General features: G+C 44.2%; 1 protein-coding gene across 1 annotated transcript in view; it reads left to right on the forward strand.

Annotated features, from left to right (window-relative positions):
• The window catches only part of LOC102456319 (alpha-1-antitrypsin-like), an 8,388-nt gene extending 1,501 nt beyond the window's left edge, over positions 1-6,887 (forward strand). The window contains exons 2-4 of the mRNA XM_006133684.4: positions 299-569; positions 2,894-3,041; positions 6,531-6,887. Coding sequence (XP_006133746.2) covers positions 299-569; positions 2,894-3,041; positions 6,531-6,734 — 623 coding nt within the window. The 3' untranslated portion in view covers positions 6,735-6,887. The remainder of the gene's footprint in view (positions 1-298; positions 570-2,893; positions 3,042-6,530) is intronic.
• The last annotated feature ends 13,747 nt before the right edge of the window (positions 6,888-20,634 follow it).

Consider the following 20,634-nt stretch of genomic DNA (forward strand, 5'->3'; position numbering starts at 1 on the left):
TGGTCACTATTTTTTTCTCAAAGCTGCAGATTTGATGAAAACCACAGAATTAGGTCATTTCACTTGTTTGGCTTTCATCAGGACCATTGCTAATCAATATAAAATCTCGATCCAACATAGATGCGGTATGCTATTGAAATTGTCTGTCAAGCCCACTGCAGAGCAAATGTCCCTCTAATCAAATGATCTTTCAATTAATGTAAACATCAACTTTAGACTTGTTACATTTGAAGTAGTTGATTACAAGTTAGAAATTTCTCAGTATATTTAACTGCATTCGCTTTCCTTCTGTCATCAGCTCATTGGCAAAATCCTTTTAATAATTTGACCACAAAGGAAGATGACTTTTTTGTGGATGCAAAAACATCAGTGAAAGTTAAAATGATGAACAGGGAAGAGGAATATAAAACTTACCGGGATGAGATGCTCGCCTGCTGGGTGGTTGAAATCCCATACAAAGGAAATGCTGCTGCCTTATTTATTCTGCCTGATGAAGGGAAAATGGAGCAGGTGGAAGAGGCTCTGTTGAAAGAAACTGTGTCTAAATGGGCAAAATCACTTGAACAAAGGTAACCATTTTACTGCTACAATGCAAATGTATGCTTGCTGTAAATAGGCTAGAATTGGAAATGACAAAACATTACATTAGGGCTAAGCTGTTCCTGCATGTAAAGCCCTGCTTGCTGGGCAGCACATTACATACTGCCAAAAGGGGGAACACTGGAAGAATTAGTGCCTCAGATACACCTCTGTGTGGCACAGTGTTTCCCAGAATGCCTCTCTTGCTTCAGCTCATTTGACTAGCAAGTTGGCTGGAACAGAGAGATGCAGAGCCATTCCATTGCCTATTCAGCACCCTTCTGTAATGGAATGCAGCCTATCATCACACCCTACACACTACTGTGATAAACCTGGTGCTAAACATAGGTTGTGAAATATCATTTGCACTAATGACTTTCTGTCAGTAATGTCGCATCTGGGCAGCAACATTCTATGTAAGGTTATGAATGTTTAGTAGCAGACGTTCAAACCCACATAGTTCTGATTAGGTGGGAATGGTTATGCAGATCTATCTTAAATGAAGGAATGTGGATGTATCTCTATTTACATATAATTATTACATAAGGTCCCGGAGATGGCAAGAGGGAGACAAGGCAAACCTGCATTTTAGCCTACATTGGAAAGAAGAAAGAGGAATGAGGCCAACTTTACAACCCGGATTACTGTCATTTTCTTTAAATAAACATTGACGTTAGGGGTATTCCACAGAAGAATCCTCTTCAAAGGGAGATTAGACTGTACAACTGAGGAGCAAAATCCAAAGACTCTTTCTCTATAGTTTTCCTCGGTCATCTCTCCCTCTTTCACATAAAACAAGAGAAACTAGCTCTTTGGACTTCAGGGACATATCCTGACTTAAATATTTGGCCAAATACGTTGTGGCAAGGCCCTTTCCTTGAACCAAGTCCAGTTTGTTAAGTGGAGTAACTAGAAATATTTTTCCTGTAACTATTTTGAAATTCAATGCCTGATACTCCTATTCAAAATCTCTTTGTTGTTAAATAACAAGACTTAATGGGTGATACCAGTTCCAGTTAACTGGTAGGGGCCTGAGCAGCTCCCTGCCCATTGTGGGCAGGGCCTGCTCTGATTGCCTGGAGCAGCCTATCTGCGGTGCCCCGGGTGCATCACAAGTTGGGGCTGCTCTGTCCAGGCCAAAGCAGCCCCTGCCTTATGAGGGGGCTGCTCCAGCCTGGCCACAGCAGGGACAGCCAGCCTCAGCCTCCGTGCGGGAACTGAGAGCCGGCAGAGCTAGACCCAGACCCAATGCAGAAGCTGGGATCCTGGAGCTGACAGAGCCAGCCTCAGCCCCAGCACTGGGGCTGCGAGCCAGCAGCCAGCCCTGCGTGGGGCTGGGCTCAGGAGCTTTGTGGACTGGGAGCTGCTCCAGATGGGCTGGAGTGATCCCCCATCTAGGATTCCAGTTAATCGGTTAACCTGTTAAATCAGATAACCTGTTAACCAGGGAATCAAAACCAATCCAGTGGTGCATTCCAGCTGAATTTCTTGGCAACTTCATTTAGAGTTGCAAACTCTTGGATATTGTTCCCTTACCCCAGCAATAGACCTCTAATATCTGAACTAACCAGGGGAGGTCTGGGCAGTGCAGAAAACATAGATTGGGTGGGAAATGGAGGAGGAAGAGTATATTGGCATCACCCTGCAATTAATATGCTAGAAGCCAACATGTGGCTGGTGTGCTGCTGACAGACTGCTGGAGTCAGAGTGGCTGGACCAGGGCTCTACGCAGACACTCAGGATGTGACCTGCATGCTTACAGGCTGACTGTGAAATACGCAAGTTGGAAACAACAGCAGCAGAGCATTGTGAGGTGCTCATGGTTTCAGGACAGATGGTAACAGAACCCCTCATTGGTCTGAACTGCACCCTGCCAGTCTAAAGGCTTCAGAAAGCAAAAGGAAGCATCATTAATGTAGCCCATTCAACACCCTGGGAACTCTAATGGGAATATATCTGCAATGCCATGCAAGATGGGAAAAAATACCTCTCTTACGTTCTCATTAGCAGCAGTGTTAGAAGTAGAGACAATCCAGCCCAAAACAAAATCATACACTTCACCAGTCTCTGTACCGGAACAAAGAATCCGAACAATAATTTTTTAAAACCAGCACAGAGGCTACATGTAGCTAAGCGAGAATAAAATGTTTAAGATTACATTTTTGCTGTGCATTTTATCCCCTATCTGTAAATGGGACAATTACATTTTTTTTGCCACAGTAGGGCTCTGTGAGGCAAAATTGCTGATAGCTGAAATCCTCAAGTGGTAAAGCTGCAAAATATTGTATCATAATTTTGTATTTCTTTTTGAAAGAGAAATCGACCTGTACATTCCAGTATTCTCTGTTTCTGGTACCTATGATGTGAAAGAGCTGTTTCAGAAGATGGGTGTGATCGATGTGTTCACTGACAAAGCTGATCTGTCTGGAATCACTGGGGAGCGTAATCTGAAGGTTTCAAAAGTAAGTTTGTAAAACAAGATGGTGCTAACTGGGTTTGTCTGTTATTATCTTTTCAAATGTCTCAGTCCAGCTTCCAGTTAGATCACCAGCAAGAGGTTCACTGCTGATGAAGAGAAGTGAGACTGGGCTGCAGCATAAGGAGAACAGGCCACAGATTAGCACTCAGTCTGTCCTAGTATTAGCCATTAATTTCCTTGTTATAGTTAACTTGGAGGCTTGGGGGTGCATCTACACAGCACCCTAAACTCAAAAGAAGATATGCAATTTGCACTATGCAAATTACGTATCTTATTTCAAAACTATTTTGAAATAGCTTATTTCGAAATTTGGGGCATCTACACAGCATCACATTTCAAAATAAGGCACTATTTCGAGCCATCCCTTAGCTCTCGTGCAACAAGGTTTACTGGGATGGCAAAATAGTGTGCCCATTATGTCGAAAAATATTTTGAAATAATGGGTGGCTTTTATAAATGCAGGGTAGGTATTTCAGGATACCACTGGTATCCCAAAATAGCTGTGCAGTGTAAATGTACCCTTGGTGAGCTCACTTGGCCTTCTGGAGAGTTCTGTGGAAGTCAGTACCATCAGGGAGGGAAAAGGACCGGGAAAATGCAATTTTAACCATTGCTATCATAAAATAATTAATATGTAAAATGGCATGATGAGAGTTTGCAAATATGGGGTCCTATGGTGTGTTTGCTATTTACATAAACTCTCTTACCAGAGTAGTTGAGTATCTTATCATCTTTAGTCTATTTATCCCCAACACCACTGTGAGGTTGGCATTTACACCCATTTTATAGATGGTAAATGAAGCACAGAGAAGCTTTGTAACAGAGAGGCTCCAGGGCACAAGGGAAATCTATGACACCATCTGTCTCAGTACGTTTACACTGATGTCTACATTGCAAGCTTATTTTGGAAAAAGCTATTCTAGAAGAAATAGAGCATCCGCACTACAGGGAATCCTCAAAATTAGTCTGAAGCAGACCCCCCTAGGCTATGTCTACACTGTAGCCTTTTTCTGCAAAAGCTTATGCAAATGAAGCACGAAGGGGAATGTCGCCATGCTTCATTTGCATAATTAAGTAGCAGCCGCTTTTGCGCAAGAGGCTTTTGCACAAAAAGGAGATGTGTAGGAGGCTCCTTTCTGTGCGAAAACCCCTTCTTGTGCAAGAGCCATTCTTCCTTATTTTTTCGACATAGCAGCAGTGGAGCATCCACACACACCCTCTTCCAAAATTGCTTTTTCAGAAGAGGCATTATTCCTCATGGAATGAGGTTTACCAACATCGGAAAAAGCCCTCCGTTATTTTGATTTTCTTTCAAAATAATGCACTTGCTGTGTGGTATTATTTTACTGTGTAGTATTATCTTTCCGAAATAATGGTGCAGTGTAGACGCACCCTTACTGAGTAGTGCTTTATACTATGGGTGCAAATTGACAATGGACTATGAGGCTACAGAGTATCAGAATCTCACCATACAACAATAGAAGGAAATTAGAGAGACAAGGGTGGAGAGGTAATAACTTTTATTGAACCAACTTCTGCTGGTGGAGGGGGCAAGATTTCAAGATTCACACAGCTTTTCCTCAGGTCTGGAGAAGACAGCCAGAGTGTCACAGCTAAACACAGGGGCTGTGTCTACACTGCACCCCTTTTCCGGAAAAGGGATGCAGATTAGACACATCGGAATAGCAAAATCAGTGGGGGATTAAAATATCCCCCGCGGCATTTGCATTTACATGGCTGCCGCTTTTTTCTGGCTTGGAGATAAGCCGGAGAAAAGCGCCAGTCTAGACGTAATTCTCCGGAAAATAAGCCCTGTTTGGTGGCACAGCACGGTAGTCTGGATGCTCCACGGTCGACATCAAAGGCATTTGTCGACTGCCCCGGTAAACCTCATCCCATGAGGCATAACGAGGTGGTCGACAAATGTCTTTGATGTCAACCACGGAGCATCCAGACTAGTGGGCAGAGCCGACAAATAGCTGAACAGCTCAGCGCGGCAGCCATTTTAATTTAAATGAAGCAGCGATTATTTAAATTGCCACTTCATTTGGGTATGTCTAGTAAACTTATCTACATGGCTCTGGTGACAGAGCTATGTAGTCTAGACATACCTAAAATGATGGTATAGCTCTCTCGCTGATTGAGAGTTAGCAAGCAGCGAGGTGTATTAGAATTTGTTAAAATGAGCCAGGTATGCAGCATGTTGTGATAGACATGTGTAGGACCCATGGCCTTGAAACGATAAAAGATAAAAGCAACTGTGAGTAAACATTTTTCACAAAGTGATCTCTCTATGTCCCAACTTGCCTTTAGCTATGACACTCTGGTGATATTCTCTGGACCTAACAATGAGCTTTGTGAAACTTGGAAGCTTTCCCCTTCCATGAGTAGAACTATGTTCAATAACTACTATTACCTCACCTTCCTTGTATTTCCCATATCCTGGGACAAACACTCTTACAACAAAACTGTAATGCAAAGAAACAGTAATTTGAGGAACATTAAGTACAACGTGAGAATTAATTTTATGGGAAGCTCCAAAGAGTAAAATAGATCCACATTTGCACTATGAAATACCAAGTCACTGTGATCAAACCAGAAATATAAGGCACAGAACTGGGGGGTCAACTACCTATCTTCTTTCCCTCCTGTGTTGCTTATCACCATTCATCTTGAAAGGTCTTCTATTTTCTACAGCAAACTAACTCCCTGATGCACAAAGATAGTAGAGATTGTTTATTTGTAATGACAAGACATTCCTTCTGTATTGTTAATTAATAATTAAGAGAGGCCCCCTCTTTGTATGATGAGGAAACAGGGGATTTGATACAATCAATTTAATCTGTTAATATAGTTGTGCCTGACATTGGGCAAAACTCCAATTGAAAATGGAGGGAGTTTGAAATTTCTCTGGGTTGGGAATGCAAGGATGGGGTATATGTTGTATTGTCAGTCTTGTACTCATTGCATTCTTCTTTCTTTAGGCCTTGTCTATACTGGCATGTTTTGTTGCCAAAAACTGGTTTACACTGCAATACGACTTTTGTCAGTAAAAACATTCAATTTGGGTGACAAAAAATTTCCAACCCTGCAAGATGTTTTTATCTTTTCCCCTCCCTTTCATGTCAACAAAAACTCAGTGAGGGCTCTGCTGTTTTGCCCAGAGAACTAGCTTTTGCCAGTATCCCACAGTGCCTGCCCTGAGATCCGTTATCTCTGCTGCCCTGCATGCATGCACCCCTCCCCATTCAAAGTTCTCACAGCTAAGTGAGCTTTTCCTTTTGGGGAACAAAAAAGAGACAATCAACGGAATGCTTCTGCTCTGTCCTGTACTAGGAACACAACCTTCCCAGTGTATACATAGTCTTACTTTATTAACATCTGTGTTTTAAATACGAGCAAGTTTGTCTCCAACTATTGCTACCTGTTTTATGCTCACTCAGACTGTGATCTTTGTTTCATTTCCTTGTAGGCTGTTCACAAGGCCCTGGTGGATGTTCATGAGAATGGCACTGAGGCTGCAGCAGTTACTGTTGTGGAAATTATGTTTATGTCTGCTCCCATTGATGATCCTCCTACCATTAAGTTCAACCGTCCTTTCATAATGATTATTATTGATAAAACCACCTGCAGCATGCTCTTCCTGGGGAAAATCGTAAATCCTACTGAAAAATAATTGTTTTGCCATTGTATATGTTCCAGTGCTTCAAAGAAGCTGGATTTAAATCTCCTGGAGCATGTCCATGTAGTACAGACCCGTTGGTAGTAGTGACTGAAACTAACCTGCAATTGACATGAATTCTAAACAAATAAAACATGAGTGTGGTAACTCCTTGCATACAAACAAACATCCTAATATATCTGTGCATTGGGCAAGTTTTAGTAAATGCTCAGATAAATGTGCAAGCCCTTGCAACTGATGCTAATAATAATTGGATGGGGGCAGCTTCTGAGTAGAGGATAATCTCCCCCAGCCTCCTATAGTCCAGCCCCTTGTGTTTCAAATTCACTAAAAGGACACTGAGGCAGCGATGCAAGGAGATCACAGGAAACTGGTTTGTCTGGGTAAGGGAGGTTGGTGGAGATGTCAGAAAATAAAATCCTGCTTGATTCCCCTCTGCTGTCCTCCTCCCCTTTTCAGAATTTCACACTTAAAGGGTAAGTTGGACGCGTGCGCAGTTTCTCTCTGTGTGACTGTTTCATGGTTCTCTCCTAGTCCCAAACTCTCTATCAGAAGTCTAGCTTTCCCCACATCACCTCCCACTACATTGTGCCAACTCCCCCCCCCCCCCAACCTCTCTTACTGATTCCACTCGGGTTCCTTACACTCAACCTTGCCAGCCTAGGTCCTCCTACTCCTGGGACCCTCTCTGGTCCCTCTAGTCCAGCCCCCAGCTCAGAAATCCCATCCCCACCATATATATCTGTCTCTTTCAGGCTGAGAACACCTCTTCTTCTTATCACATCTTTCTTAAACCCACAGCAACCCCTTTTCACCCTGAAACCCTCTCCCAAATGAAACTCTATGGATCAGAACACAAAAGTATGCAAAACTCTTAGAAACCTTTCTCAGGGTCATAGTCCTTCCCAGTCCACACTGACAGCACCATTGAGTTCAGAATCCCTTTTCTCTACAGGTATGTCTACACTCCAGAGCTTTGTCGGGAAAAAGACCATTTTTCTGACAAAACTTGAATTACATCCACACTGCAGTCACATTATTTCAAAAGTAAATCGAAATAACAAAGGGTTTTTTCTGACAGCAATACACCTCTTTCTACGAGGAAGAATGCCTTTTCCGAAAGAGCTCTTTTGGAAAAAGGTGTGTGTGGATGGGAAGGAGGGTTTTCTTTCAGAAGAAGAGGCCTCCAGGAAATAGCACAGGTGCCCTGGTGGACACTCCATCCAAAGTAATCACAACTCTATAGTTCCTGTCTCCTGGAACCTCTTAAAGCTGCAGGCACCCTGGACAAGCCTTGTGGCAGGAAGCCGGCCTGAGAGCAGCACCCTAACCATGCGGCTCTCCCTGCCACAAGCCTGCTCTCTGATGGCACAGCCACAAGCCCCCTGAGACCTCCTGGCCCTCACAGGGAGTAGCCCCAGGGGTCCCAGGAACCACCCAGGGGGACCAAGAGGCAGGTACCCTTCTGGTTTGGAGTGGAGAGCCTGTTCCTCCTCAAGCTGTGGGGTGAGGAGAAGACGAGAACAGAAATTTCTAAATTAAACTTTATTGGACATAAAGTCCTTTGGAACATTTCTATTTTGATGTATCAGCATTTCCTAGTGGAAATACATTTCACTTGAAAATTTTCAACCAGCTCTAGCAAACACATTCTAGCACGGTTTAAAACTCTAGTATAAGAAACCAAGTGGTTCTTTAGCACATACTAGCCAAGTTGAAATCTAACTGGAAATCTGTTACCTACTTGGACAGATAAAGATAGGAAAAAAGCAAAATCATAAGTTTTTGATATGTGAAAACCCTTTAGAGTTGAGTTATTCCTCTATTTATGATGCTATAGAAATCTCATCACCATTTCTTAAAGCTCACTACATTATAGTACTGAAAGTTAAGATTGGTGATTTAGTTTTGATGTTCCAGATATGGCCCTTCCCTACAATCTTCACTTAGCTTAGTGTACCATAATGTAATTTCGATCAAGATTCTACTGCTAAATTCTCTCCCAGCCTACCTTCACCCAATTCCCTTTCACAACCTCCCCCTCCACAAGACACCCTATTCTAGGGTGGAGAGTGCCAGAATGGCACAACTAAGATGGTGCTAATTGAGGAATCCAGCACCAAGTCTGTTCCTACTTCACACTTTTTCCTATCTCTGATTCCCAACATGCTTTGGGTTCCCAACTCCTGTGATTCTATCATCAGCTCCACTCCATTCCCCCCACCCCCATCACATACAATCTCCCAACTGGCTGGAGAGAGGTGAATTTGCCACGAGGGTAGAGAGAAAATAACCATTTAATCACAAATAGCATAGGGAAGGAGGGAACATTTCCATGACTAAGGACTATTGCATTCTTTTGTTTTTCAAGAATATAGCTGTAAAGGAAAATGAAATTCATCCTCTGACTGTGTCTGTTACTTGCTGGGCTTCTTGTGGTTGTCCAGCCTCATCATGTATCTGACCACCATGATGACAAGCATAGTCAGACAGTTATTAATCCCCCAGAACAGCTTTTCCCAGTCAGAGGCAATGTCAGAAGTGAAAACACCACCTTTATGCAAGTAGTTGCTAGCAATGCAGACTTTGCATTTAAATCTCAAGAACATTTTCTTCTCTCCTCTGAGCTTTTCTACTGCCATTACTGGGCTGGGAAGGAAGCCACGGCCATTCCGCTTTTGAAAGGGGGAGAACTAGGCCGTCTGCTTTTTAATATGTACATAGTTTGGAGGGAAGCAGCACCAGTAGGGGGCTGCATTTCGCAGTGAGAGGAGCTGATCGTGCACTGTAGGGGTGGGATGGCAGTTGGTGGGAAGGGCAGAAGGAGGATGGGCTGCATGACTAGTACTTGTTAACCTACCGGCAAGTGCATGAGGCTCAGGGGATACCATGTGGGGAGTGGTTAAAGAGCACGGGGGAGAAAGGGTTGCAGGAGAGGACTGCAGTTGGAGGAGGCTTTACTGTTAGAAAATATGGGTAAATGGGCAAACTTACTTAAACAAAGGTAACCATGTCACTGCTAAAATCCTGATGCATGTTTGTTGCAAAATAGGTTAAAACTGGAAATGACAAAACATGAAAGAAAGAAAGAAAGAAAGAAAGAAAGAAAGAAAGAAAGAAAGAAAGAAAGAAAGAAAGAAAGAAAGAAAGAAAGAAAGAAAGAAAGAAAGAAAGAAAGAAAGAAAGAAAGAAAGAAAGAAAGAAAGAAAGAAAGAAAGAAAGAAAGAAATTACATTACATTACATACCCCAATCACAAAGTTCCTGGTGTAGTCTCTTAGCAGAGAGGGTATGCCTACACTACCACCCTAGTTCGAACTAGGGTGGTAGTGTAGGCATACCCAGATGGAATAAACTGCTATCTTAAAAGTGTCTGGAATACATCCTGCATTAGTATGGGTCATCAATCCTTTATGGGCCATTTGATCATAGAAAAAGATGTTTCTGAAGTGAAGAGCTGGAGTGAAGACAAAGATGGAGCAATCCCTAGGGCCATTTTTATAATCTTGCCCATGTGGAGGGAAATCCCTTGTTCTCATTGTGTGGAAGTACTTCTCAAAAAGGAGTTTGTCATACAAGCAAGTCACCTGTCTATGTCCTTTTTAGGCAAGTGGCCTCAGAGTTGAATTGGCATCACTTCTGGGCCATTGTCCACGAAGCACGCTATTCACTTGAGTAGACACTCTTCACAATAGGTGAGCTATGCCTGTTTGCTCTCTCTCCGAAGCAAAAACCTGAAATACCCGTACATAGCCAATATTTACAATTTTAAATATAAAAATCATACATGCACGTGGATAGTATAAACATACTCAGCAAAGCATAAGATTTCAATAAACAAATCACTTTGCCCAAACTGTGAACCATGGCCCAAATGTGGGTTGCAACACAGTCCCAGGTGGTTTGCCAGCAGAGGCAGAAACTGAGGAGCACATGTAGGAGTGTAATCCACCCCCACCCCTACCCCTCACTGCATCTTTCCTCTCCCCTTCTGATCCTGCTCATCAGCACAGCTCTAGGATACATAGCCCTGTGCACTTGTCCTGTTTTACAGAGCATGTGTAGGGGGTAGTTTAAGGAGTCTGGGAAAAGAGGGATTTTTCACGGTGGGAGGGAAGTTGGTGAAGGGGTGTAAAAATGATATTTTGCAGTGGGAAGTTAGGGACCTCCCTCCCCAAAGCACTGCCCTGTTTCCCCATCACTGTTCTCCATGCTAGAAGCTATATATATATATATATATATATATATATATATATATACACGTCCACTGCAGACTGTGCAGTGCCCTCCCCAGCCAGCCATACCTCGCTAGGGTGGAGCATGAAGCTGCCAGCAAGAGCATCCTCAGCCTATCCCCAGCAGCAGGACTTGCTCAGCTCTTTTACTGACTGGGGGTTTCCATACAAAGCCAGGGTTCCCCTGCCCCATTTTCCCCAGGCTTGGGGGTCCTCCAGATCCCTCCACCCAACCACATACCTGCCCCTCACCCTTAACTCTTCATACACCACAGTGCACCCCGCCCCTTCCACGTCTCCATGAGCCATCTGTCAGTGTCCTCCATCTTGGACCAAACTGGTCTTAGTGTCACCCCTCTTTATCCAGCTTCTCCAGGGCTAGGCCTTTGTTGCCTGGGACTGAATCCCTACTCCGAGTGGGGTAACAGGTTCTGTCTCCTTTCTCTGCCCCCTCCGCTGGCTCTCCTGAGCTGGAGTGGACTTGCTGGAGAGCTGAGCCCTGAGGGCTGAGCTGACGCTGTGGCAGTCCCAGGGCTGAGCAGACTGTGCCATGCCTGCCATCAGAAAAGAGCAATGTCCAGGAACCACAGCTGCTCTCCTACCAACACTCCTGCGGGGGAGAAGCCAGGGAACCTTGCTTATGGTAAGGGGACAATATGGAACGTTTGCTTGATTTGTGGGGTGAGACCAGGATTTGTGCCCCTGGTTCTGCAAGGGAAGAGGTGCTGGGCATCAGGGAGATACACTGTCTTTGGGGAGGAGGGACATTGAAGAGTCAGAGGCGGGAGAATGGAGAAATGTTCCCCCTTATGGGCAGTGACACCCGCTGGCACATATCATTGATATGTGCATAATAATTACAATAAATAATTTTCCTCAAGAAGTGTCAATAAGTTAACTGCAGCTGCAGAGTTGAGCTTCACAGAAACAAGTTTAGGTATCCCAGTGAGTATCTATGATAGACTGTGTACAGTAATAAAGGACACAGTAGATATCTGTGATAAGCACTGTTTAAATAATAAAAGGACACAGTAGATATCTGTGCACTATATTATGTAATAGAAGACATAGTCAATAACTGTGACAGACACTATATCAAACAACACAGAACTCTGTATTTGTTACATAACAGAGGACTCAAGTGATAACTGTAATTTGAACTTTGTCATTATAAAAAGACCATCTTTATATAACCAGGACATAAGGAAAGTCTTGCATTCACCTTGAATACTGTATCCTGGATCTCTGTTTCTCCACATGGTATCAGAAACAAGACCAAATAAATACTCAACGGGTCACAAAACTCCCCTTCAAAAAGGCAAGAAAGGAAAACAGACAAACAAGCCCTTTTGCCCAGCCAAAACAGCACAAAGGCTGCTGCACAGAGCTAGCAGCAAACAGGCAGAGAAGAGGCCTAAAGACTCAGACGGGCCACAGAGACACAGAAGGGCCACTACTACGGTGAGTCCAGGCTGCAACAAGGAGTGAGGACAGGAAAGCAAGCGACATTGAAGCTAAGGAAAGGCCCCTAAAATGCCAGTTTGCTTCCTTAAAAGACCACAGCTCCTTATTCCAAAAATAGGTTGCAAAGAAATTAAACAGCCATTGGCACAGGGGCTGGTAGCTGGATGTTCCTCTTCCCAAGAGAGTACCCTCCTCACTGACCTGCAGGATTCTTCTCTCATCCCCGGTCTTTCAGCTTTCATTATTATTTATTGATACACAGTGGCACAGCTTTAGCAAGAGCCACCAAGAAAGCTCCATACCTATCACTTACCTAGGAAATAGAAACCCAACTTTAAATTCTATAGCCCCATCAGACAGCAAGGGGCCTGAACCCCAGTCTCCCCATTCATGGGTGACTGCCTTAACCCCTGGAATAAAGGCTACAAGGGAGGAAACAGCCCCTTTTCCTCTGGCACTTTTTGGGTACTCCACTACGGGAGAAATTCACAGTTAAGAATCCCAAATGGAGACAAGTGTGCCTCTTCCTCCAGCTTGGATTTAGGCTCCTAACTCCCCTTGATGGGGGGTCTTAGACCTCACGCTCTTCAGCCTTTCTTACTGGTTTGTTTAGGCAGCTCCCTGCTCAGCATGCTGACTTTTGCAAATCCTTTTTTGAGGTACCTACCTTTCCTCAGGTATTGCATAAGGTGCCTGGGCATGTAATTCAGAGTTGTGAATTCCACTAGGTCAGTGGCTCCCAACCTTTTCAAGCAGATGGATCCCTTTTCAATCTATTAAAATTGTACAGACCCTCCCCGCAAAACAATATAGCTGTGCCTGCAGCCTGCATGTCCCTCAGCCCTTGCTGCTTCCTAAGACACCTCCCTCAGCCTGCATTGCTTCCCGAGCAGGCTGAGGGACTTGCAGGCTGCTGGCAAGGAGCCTCTCAGCTCTGTGCAGGCAACCAGCATGTCCTTCAACCCACGTTGCTTCCCGCGGCTCGGGAAGCAATGTGGGCTGAAGGATGTGCTGGCTATGAAATGCTGTGTACATTTATTTTAATTTATATTTTAAACTTTCTGCGGACCCCCTACAGTACCATCATGGACCACCAGGGGTCCATAGACCAAGATTGGGAACCTCTCAGGGACGGCCCGTGAGCATAGGCAGACTCGGGAGTCGCCTAGGGCGCCGCCAGCCTGGGGAGCCCGATGATGACATCACGGGGCGCCCGGGCACTCAATGATTACATCATGGCCACTGACGGCCATGCAGGTGGGGCCACGGATTGTGCCTTCCACCTGGGGCGTCAGCTGCTGCAGTCGGCCTCGGGCCGCTCCTGGAACCACTGCACTAAGTGAAAGGGCACCAGCACCAGCTGCCACGCTGGGTAATTTCCAAACCACTTATGAAGCCACGAATACATTTTTCCTTGTGATACAGGGATAGACAGGTCAGATTTAACAAAGTCCCATCAGAAAGAACAACAAAGCCCTCCCTAACACTCATTTGACATTTCATTTCAGAGATACTGTAGGAGGTGCTCCTTGCCCACCATAGGACATTGGTAGAAGAGTAACATCCTAGACTGTTGCTAAATTGCCTTAGGGGTAATTAAATGTTGAAACAGAGAAGTGGCACAGATTCAAGAGATAGGGAAGCAGCTCAGAGAAAGTCAACAAGGGGCAGTGAATGAACCAGGACTGCTGTATAAAGGATCCTGGAGGCACAAACTGGAACAGAGGATGGGCCTGCTTTCCCCTGCCAGACACTGGCAGTGAAGCAGAAGGTGGCCTGAGACTGCAAGAAGGAAGAACACTGATACTCATCTCCCTCTCCCCTAGTAACCTGGCTGAGTTACAAAAAGGATGCTGTCGTCCCAGGAGCAAAGATGGGACTGCAGAGGAGAAACTGATGAGGTGTAGCCACTAGAAGAGATGTTGGCTTGACGAGGCTAATCCCCAGAACCACCTGCCATCCATCAGTGAGCAGAGCAACCCATCACACCACTCAAGAAAGAGATCTTAGCCTCATTGTGAATAGTTCTCCAAAAAATCTGTTCAGTGTGAAGTGGCTGTCAAAAAAGCTAAAGAAATTTAGGAACCATTAGGAAAGAGATGGATAATAGGACAGAATAATAACATTGCTCCATAAACACAAGGGCTACGTCTACACTGGCCCCTTTTTCGGAAGGGGCATGCTAATTTTGAAAGTGGGAATAGGGAAATCCGCGGGGGATTTAAATATCCCCCGCGGGATTTAAATAAAAATGTCTGCCGCTTTTTTTCCGGACATTTTTTTATTCCAAAGTAGGAATAAGAGATCCTCCGGAATAGGGCTTTATTCCGGAGGATCAGGCCAGTCTAGACGCTTTTTTCCGGCTTTTCCCCAAGCCGGAAAAAAAGCGGCGGACATTTTTATTTAAATCCCGCGGGGGATATTTAAATCCCCCGTGGATTTCCCTATTCCCACTTTCAAAATTAGCATGCCCCTTCCGAAAAAGGGGCCAGTGTAGACGAAGCCAAGGTATGCAAACACCTTCAATAGTGTGCACAGTTCTGGTAGCTTCTTCTAAAAAAAGACGTGGTAATAGGAGAAGGTACACAGAAGAGCAACATAAAAGATTAGGGGTATGGGATGGCTTTTATATATTAGGAGAGATGGGAAAAGATAGAGGCTGTGTCTACATTGGCAAGATTTAGCACAAAAGCGGCTGCTTTTGCACAAAATCTTGCCGCCTGTCTACACTGGCCGCAAGTATTTGCGCAAGAACACTGAAGTTCTACTGTATGAAATCAGTGCTTCTTGCGCAAATACACTTATGCTCCCGCTCAGGGATAAGTCCTCTTGTGCAAGTGTTCTTGCGCAAGAGGCCAGTGTAAACAGGTAACATCAATTTCTTGCGCAAGAAAGCCCGATGGCTAAAATGGTCATCGGAGCTTTCTTGCACAAGAGAGCATCTACAGTGGCATGGATGCTTTTGCGCAAAAGCAAATCTTTTGCGCAAAGGCACATGCCAGTATAGACGCTCTCTTACTCAAATACTCTAACGCAAAAACTCTTGCGTTTAGAGTATTTGCGTTAAATCTTGCCAGTCTATACATAGCCAGACTGTTCAGTTTGGAGAAGAAACAAGAGAAGATATGATAGAGGCCTATCAAATCATGAATGGTATAGAGAAAGTGAGTAGGGAACTGTTAATTAACCCTTCACATAGAACAATAACGGGGCTGATTAAATTAATAAGCATCAGTTTTAAAACAAACAAAAGGAAGTACTTCTTTAAACAATACAAGGTCAATCTGTAGAATTTGTTGCCAAGGGATGTTGTAATGGTCAAAAGTACATAACTAGGTTAAAAAAAGAATTAGATAAGTTCTTGGACGGTGGATGCATTAATAGCTGCTAGCCAATATGGCTAAGTCTCTGACTACGACATGCCAAGACTAGGCAACACAAGATGCACCACTTGATAATTACCTGTTCTGTTCATTCCCTGTAAATCATCTTGGATTGGTGTAGCCAGACAGACCAACCCCCCATATCATCCATCTTATTTGCCTCTCTAAAGCATACAGGGCAGAAAAGGAGCAGTAAAATCAGCATAGTCTATGCTGTCTCATCTGATCCTGAGAAGCTGAAAAAACAGATATGTGGAGAAAAAGCAATTAAGTCAATAAGGTGGCCTCGAGGCTGCGAAAACTGCCCCGGCTGGCACCCATGTTGATTCAAACACACACACAGTCCCTGGGAGAGGAATTTCCCACTAAGAAAATAATCCCCAGTAATTCCAATTTAGTTATCTCTCTTACAAGTGTAAATTAAGTTCACAACTCCCTTGTAAGAACTGGTCTCACAAAAGACAGACCAGCCCCATTTGGCATAACAAATAAGAAAGAGAAATACGTGACCCCATAAGTATAAAAGATGGGTCCAGCACACGCTCACTTTAAGTGTCATTCTACCCTCTACCTGCTGGTCGGGTTAGGTGTTTAACCTCCCGAGGTTCTATGGGAACGCCCACCTCGTATTTTCGTCTTTCCTAGGAATTGAGGGACCGGCCCTGGCCTAACACGCTAAAGTCAAAAGGCACAAAAGGGGGTAAAAATTGTACCTGGATGTGGTCCTCTGTCTTAAGTATACACATAGAAAAAGTAAGCTGTTACTTGGTACCATTATTTCTATTTTTCTATCTTTATCTTCTTTGTAACCATTTTTAAAATCTATATTTTGCTAGCAGTTAAAAAATAAAACAATAGCCATTGCAACCATATAATTTATAAGCTTCCTCAATAAGCCTGTAACTGTTTAAGTTTTAACCTAACTCCTTCAGTTGCTGTAACAAAACCAGGCACAATTTAAAAAAACTTCAGCTGGTCTTAAGGAACAACTATAGGAAGCCCTAACCGTCGGCTAACAATTGGCCACTATTGGATGACAGCATACTGGGCTAGATAGATCAGTTGTCTGACTCAGTACGGCTGTGCTTATGTTTTTATGTTAATGTGCCAAATGTTCGATTACAAGATGTTGAATTGAAAACCTTATGAGACATCTGGAGTTTTAAAGTGGTTTTCACTGCTTTGTACATAAAAGAATAGGATATAAATAAAGATGCATATGAAATAGTCTTTTTCTATTGTGCTCAAGTGGCAACATGTAGAAGGGGCTATTTGAGTTAAGATGATGAAAAGTCCTTGAATAGGGTTGTGTGAAGTTTGATGGAATTTTCCTCTCATATCTCATGCATTTAATTTATGGTGTTTTCTCTGAATTTATTCTTTTGCTGTATACTTATGTCTCTCTTGATGGGTAAATGTCACTATGTATGTATGTGTTCCCTTTGAGGCTCTATAACTTGAAAGATTGCTTTTCTTTTTTCCTACATTTCCACTCACTGTCCTGTATTATCATTTCCATGAAAAATCATGATGTGTTTTTATAAATAAACACTCCCACTATGTAAATGTATACTTTAAACCTGCTGGTAAATAATTCAAAATATTATAGCAATCTGGATTAAAATGATTATTAAAATGTCCTTCTTACCTCAATCAGTCAAATGTATAAAAGGCCTATGCAGAGATAAAAGTAGAGAGATCAAAATACACTAAGGGAGGGAAGGGAAATTCCATCCGCATTCATTCAGTTATGGGAATGGGCATTTTGGCATCCAGTTGTGAGGGATTGTGGGTCTCAGATTGAGGACCTAGACAAGCCCTAGGCCACAATCACCACCAAGGTACCACCACAGGTACTTGCAGAGACTGTAAGCTGGTGGACCCTAACTGCCATAGATACCACCCATGATTCTCCTAATTGGAGAAGATGTCTATCCCCTGTGATTGGCTTGGACTTCCTATTTAAGCCAAAGGAGGCACAGTAAGTTGTCCAATCAATTAGGTGAATCTCTGGCTAGCTGCTTGTGATGGGGCGCTACTACCCCGCACTCCAACCTCCCCTCCCCCGCGCCGCTCAGGTCCTGTACAGGGTGCGGCAAGCAGGGACGAGTGCGTGTGCAGCGTGCTCTCGCACCGCCAACCAGCTGTGCAGGGCGGCACGCATGTATGATGGGCACTACGGCCCCATACCTTAAAAACCCCCCGCGTCGGCTAGGGACGGGGACAAGGGTGGCAAGTCAGGGTGAGCACAGGCGTGGCGTACAAGAGGGCCGCCAAACAGCTGTTTGGGGGTGGTGTCCGGAGAAGGAGTGTAAGAGGGCGGAGAGAGCATGACGTGGGGAAAATGGGACATGGCCTGGAGAGTATGAAAGAGGGAGGTACCCACTGGGGAGGGGCAGGACGCCGAGCCAGGACACGGGTAATTTGGAAAGGGAGACGGGGAACCTAAGGGGGTGGAGGGATGGAGGTGGTGGGGAAGTTAAGAGAGTCAGGTAAAGCGAGAGGAAGCAGCTCAGGGCAGGGTGTTCGCAGGTAGCCCGCAGGCTGGCGTGTTTCAGCGGGAAGCCCTGCCAGCCGGACCGGACCGCACTAGGTCCAAGTCCTTAGGGCTCTGGGCTGGGGTCTGTGAGTGAGGGCGGGCCCAGACCCCCCTCTCCCTACTGCTACGAGGTGATGTTAATGGGACATGTCTCATCCAGGTGTGAACTATCCCAAGACAAGGTTTAAAAGCTAAGATTAGCTAGACACAACACGGGTTGGACTTTGGGACTCGTGGGACGGGTGACGGTTATGGTGTATAAATAAAGGCTCAGGGTGATACACTCGTACACTGCTATATTGGATCCTGCCTTTTAACCTTCTCTCTGATCTGTGCCCCATCCCATCCATTGACTCTGGCTCTGACCCTCGGCTTGATTCCAGACTCTGACAATGCTAATGATTCAGATGGGATGAATAGATCAAGGCAATTATTGAGAGATACCTCGTGTTCTCTAGTCCTGGCACTTGGCAGAGGCTTAGCCATGCTGGCCAATAGACATTCCTGAACCCAGCCTCCATGAACTTATCTAACTCTTTTGCGAACCCAGTTTTATGTTTTTGGCCTTTACAACATCCCTTTTGCAACAAATTCCAAAAATTGACTTTGCATTGCATGAAGAAGTAATTATTTTTGTTTTCAACCTGTTGTCTATTAATTTCATTGAGTGACCATGGGTTCCTGTGTTATGTAAAGGTGTAAACAATATTGCTCATTCACTTTCTCCACACTATCTATGATTTTATAGACCTCTATCATATCCCCCTTAGTTATCTCTTTTCCAAAATGAACAGTCCTACTCTTTTTGTCTCTTTCCTCAATATGGAAGCTTTTCCAAACCTTTAGTAACATTTCTTGCCCTTCTCTCTAGCTTTTCCAATTCTAATATATCTTTTGTGGTTACCAGAACTGCACACAGTATTGGAGGAGAGGAATGACCTATTGATTTATGTCATGGCAACTTTGCCACCTCATTATTTTACCCCTCTGTCTAGATCATTTATGACTAACTTGACCAGCACAGGTCCCAGTATAGATCCTTGGCGGACCTTGCTATTTACCTCTCACCATTCTGAAAACAAACTATTTATTCTTACCTTTATTTCTTGCCTTTTAACCGGCAGATGATCCATGAGAGTACCTTTGTTTGAAAGCCTTTGATGTGGCAAAGGCTTGCTGAAAGTCCAAGTGCACTGGATCCCCCTTGATCACATGTTTGTTGACCTCCTCAAGCAATTCTACATGATTGGTGAGACAAGATAGCCTCTTACAAAAGAAGTTAGGCTCATCCACTTGCAATTGCCAGGATTGTCTCTGGAGCCTCTTTGAAAAGACAATTGACCTTATATTAGCTATCCTTCATTCATATGGAACAGAATGTGGGCAAGTGGTTAGCTACATATCATAGTAACTCTTGGATGAATAACATCTGGTGCTGGCAACTTTTCACTGTTTATTTTAGGATGCACTTTCCTCCACAGAAACTGCAGTCCTACTATAAAGATATCCCTTTATTCGGGTTTCCTAGTCTTCTGAGTCCTCCCCACACTCTGACATTGCTCCTTAAGGCCCCAATCCAGAAAAGCATTTGAGCACATGTTTAGCTTTAAACACATGCTCATTTTCTCCGCTGGCTCCAATCTGACTGTACCTCAGCTCAAAGCTAGACACATGGTTCAGGGTTTTGTTGGAGTGAAGCCTTAAACTTACAATCTTCTCTTCCACAACAGAGGGCCTGCTGCTGACTCCTGACTCTCCAAGTAGCTCTCAGTCAGGGAGTAAAAGAATTCAGCCACCCAGTTGGCACATTTGGGCCAGAGAGGACCAGCAAGACTACTTACTCTGCTCCTCATCCTGTTTAGCCTTTGCTACTTTCCCCACAGGTAGCTCCCCAGACCAAGAAAGAGACAACGTGGAGCCTGGAGTGGGAGCAAAGATGGAACAAGTGTGAAGAAACAATAGTCGGTCATGTTGGCGGGAGGAGATCCATATACATTGGAAATACCTCCTGTATGAATATGGGAATATGTGCTAACACAGGGCATGAGTCTCTCCTTAACACCTTGTGCAGTCATCAGCATGTATATAAGGTGAATGTAAGACACCATTAACTCAAAATGGTAGCACCGTGTCCAGGAGCCAATGACTCCACTGTGAAGTAATGACAGGTAAATGCTGACTACTGAAAGGCAAACAACACACAACATTTGTGATTAACTTGGTTTTCTCATCCTTATCAGTAACCAGCCTGCAAATAACTCGAGAACTGGACTC

The sequence above is a fragment of the Pelodiscus sinensis genome, chromosome 4 (genome assembly GCF_049634645.1).
Source record: "Pelodiscus sinensis isolate JC-2024 chromosome 4, ASM4963464v1, whole genome shotgun sequence".
NCBI classification, from domain to species: domain Eukaryota; kingdom Metazoa; phylum Chordata; order Testudines; family Trionychidae; genus Pelodiscus; species Pelodiscus sinensis.